The sequence below is a fragment of the Aplysia californica genome, unplaced genomic scaffold (assembly GCF_000002075.1).
Source record: "Aplysia californica isolate F4 #8 unplaced genomic scaffold, AplCal3.0 scaffold00100, whole genome shotgun sequence".
In the NCBI taxonomy this organism is placed as follows: domain Eukaryota; kingdom Metazoa; phylum Mollusca; class Gastropoda; order Aplysiida; family Aplysiidae; genus Aplysia; species Aplysia californica.
Genome location: NW_004797370.1, coordinates 1,372,041 through 1,375,628, shown reverse-complemented (window position 1 = coordinate 1,375,628; position 3,588 = coordinate 1,372,041). Strand labels below are relative to the sequence as shown.

Genomic DNA, 3,588 nt, shown 5'->3' with positions numbered 1-3,588 from the left:
TGGAAAGTGGCCGTTTGTACAGGTGGCCGTCTTATAGAGGTGGCCGTCAGGGCAGGTTCGACTGTATATATATAATTCCAGGATCTCCACTTTCGTCACTCACCGTATATTCTGTAGTCCAGACGAGTACCAGCACATATGAAATAAAATATAAAAAGCTCTTTGAAATTTCTAAAAACACTCATAGTCATTATATGCAAAAAGAATGATGCTGTCTTCAAATTTGTATAAACTGAACAAATGATTTAGCACTACCTATTCATTTTCCCAAAGCAGCTACACAAATGATCAAGCAGCAGCAGCAGCCGCAAGAATTTCTCCAAAATAAAGAAAATGAAATGTAGTGAGAAATAGACTCAAGCCTCAACATCTCCACAAAAAGAATGTACATCAAAGACATACAAAAAAGCTATACACTGTGATCTTTTAAGAAAAGATACAACAAAAGAAATATTGGCAACATAGAATCTTGTCCAAAAACAGTCAGCAAATTATGTATTATTTCAAGTGAATCATTTTTCTGTACATTTTTTCCTGAGCCAACACACAAATACTTTCATCTTAAAAATAAAATGCGCACCAAAGAAACAAAGTCCATCTATCTCCAGGATGATCCTGTCAGCCTATAAAATTACTCATCTATTTCCCCAACTTTTAACTTGTTCATCACCAAAAATCTAAAATACCTGTGATTGTGAAGGGATAATAATTCCAGGCTTTCTCTGTGATGTAGAAAACTTTTGGAATCATAGAACGAATCCATGATGGAAGGCGGCTGTCAAAGAAGAAAGAAAAACAAAAATATTAATCTCGCACATGTGACTATCACCTGAAATCAAATAAACATCTGACAAAGTACTTTTCACATGTCCTTGAATTTTCAATGTCCCACCTGCTGCAGCTTCCTCCAATAATTTCACTGTAAAACAACTTTCTTGACAAGCAGATTTTATCAATGAGCTTCCATGTCAAGGCTATCAAGGTATGGTTTCATCCAGGATGTTAGTCATGCTTGGACTTTATTTCTGACTAACCACTTCTACATATAAATTTCGCTTGCCAAGTACCAAGGACCTCAAGGAGATATATCTCAAGAAAAAAAAAACATTGTCTCTTTTCTCTTGCATCCAGTACAGTGTCCCCTCAGTCTCTCATCAGGAGAGGAGGGTGCTCTTAATATCCATGTTCCCTAAATTATGTCATTCAGTCCACACTCTCCTGACTCCAGTGTTACACACCCTCTTGAACAACCTACAAAAACGCTTTGCAGCTTTTCTACACCTTAACTAAGAAAACATGATAAAAGAAATAAAATAGACATTAATAATAAAGGAATGGCAGGGAAAAAGGTGACTGGAAAAAGGAAGAACATCCCAGTCAGAATCTTGACTTTTAAAAACCTTTGATAATGCATTGCTGTTTTAGTAGCTGTTGGTTGTCTTCATCAGCTGAGCAGTTATATTATAATGAGCATTCACTCCTCTGTTAGATGCAATTTTAAGGAAAAATGTACATGTCTGCTTTCAACGTTTTGAGAAAACGTACTGACCGAGAATCAGAAATTGTCAGTAGGCCTTAAAAAGTGATATCTCAGGTCTTGCTGTCTTCAAACAGAAAAAAGTAGAAAGTGATGAACAAGCAAGAAACTTAGCAGTAAAAAAATAAGATCACCCAATTCGATACATGAAATCTCTCACTCTCACCCAAGGTCACACAATGAGAGCCATGAGAAGACAGTTTACCGAAATCCACTGTATCAACAGATAACTTTTATCGGAGAGCTAAAGCATTTTCAAAAGTTAAATTAATCAATTGCCCATCATGAAAAGATTCTTCACCTGGACAAATGAACTCTCTTTTCTGTGTATCGACCTTCACCATGCACTGGGTCAGAGCAGTCTTCATTCTTTACAATTTCCACTCCTTCTCCATGTTCAGACTGTTCATGACTGTGCTTGGCAATCATATACAACTGGCCGATGCGATACTGAAAAAGGAAAGGATCATGAACAAACTTTCCATTTGTTACAGAAAATGTCTGCGAAGAGCAGAAAAAACATACGTTACTACTACATAAGTTAAGAAGAATGCTTTCCACGATGGATCAAAATCACATCTTATTTAGGGGAAAAGAAAAAAATTAACCTCCACAGAAAAAGTACCACCTTATAAATTTAACTTCCTCAGTACTCTTAGATTAATTTCCTTTGAGATATTGGTCTGATTGACATTTTCACATTCATGTTGTTACTTCACAACAGTGAATAAAAAATCACACCAAAATCTTTACCTCAGATTTGCATGGCACTGACAAAGCTGTAAAATAGCATTACTTTGTTCATTTAAAAAAATACATCCTTCTGCATACAAGGACGATGAACTAGACTATGGCATAAGTTATCCAGGTATCGCAAATTAAATGTGTCACGAGGCAGTGGAATCGGGCGCTCATCCATTTTTGGGTATGTGGCGTTATTGGTATCATTTTAAAACTTGTTCATTTGTCTATCTTTGATGAAAAAAAAAATTAGCCATTTGACTTGAGATACATAAAAGTCAAGATATTTGTGATTGAAGGAGGTGAATGTCACCTGGTTTCAGCAGTAAAATTAGGAAGAAAATGGCTGCCAACCTTTGGTGACTTGCAAAACTTGAGGGTCCTTAAAAACTGAAAATTTACATTTTTTGTGACTTTAAAAATCATGTTTTTAGAAAGATCTACACAGAAAGGTGTTTTTGAATAGAAGAGATAAAAAAGGTGTTGAACTAAAATACAAAAATTCGATAAATTGCAGGTATCATCTATTTCATTATTTTGAAAAACGCCTGATTTCACCACCATGCCTCAAATGTCAAATATGTGGTTATAGAACTCTCTTGATTTTGACAGGTAGGTGTGCTCCAAACAAATTCAAAACATCTCTAGCCAGTCGGAACTCAAAGGTAAAGGCTTATAAAACAATTATATCCCAAACAGTTTGTAGGCTATAAATAGGTAAAACAACAATTACATTAAAGCTTCAATATTTTACCACAGTCCAATGCGTAGGCCTATCTATGTTATGTGATAACAAAAGTTGTTTTTTTTTTTCCATAAAGTATAACTTTAATACACACTTTAAAATATTTTAAAACATTATTCATTATTGCACAGTGTCGACATTTAGCCTTTAGGGTGGAGATCTAGATTCTAGTTACTCTAGAACCTAGTACACAGTAGTCTCTGCCTAAGATCCCGGTGCTCGGGAGCAAGGAAATGCGGGATCTTAGGCGAACCGGGATATTAACTGACAAACTTAGGGAAGAATCTATGGTGACCCATGTTAAGGCTCACAATCTGTAAAATGGTCTCCCTCCACTCTAAAATGAACTGACGTGCCCCCTTGGTGGGTTTACCGTTTATGGCATATATATGGCGAGCAAAGAGTGGTTAACTTTAATGATCTAACACGGTGCATAGTGGCATGAGGCGTGCCATTTTCACTTCCTGTCATAAGTCTCAAGATCTACGCTTTTATCCAGTTGCCCCTCCCCTTTACCTGTCGAAAATTTAAAAATAGCTTTCCATCTCTGACTGAGTTCCCCCCC

At 36.3% G+C, this 3,588-nt stretch overlaps 1 protein-coding gene across 1 annotated transcript in view; it reads right to left on the bottom strand.

The window, feature by feature from the left end:
- LOC101864448 (cytoplasmic phosphatidylinositol transfer protein 1) overlaps window positions 1-3,588 on the bottom strand; it is a gene marked incomplete at its 5' end in the record, with an annotated part of 15,215 nt that overhangs the window by 7,055 nt on the left and 4,572 nt on the right. Inside the window, 3 exon segments of the mRNA XM_005095308.3 lie at window positions 104-111; window positions 687-775; window positions 1,839-1,987. Coding sequence (XP_005095365.1) covers window positions 104-111; window positions 687-775; window positions 1,839-1,987 — 246 coding nt within the window.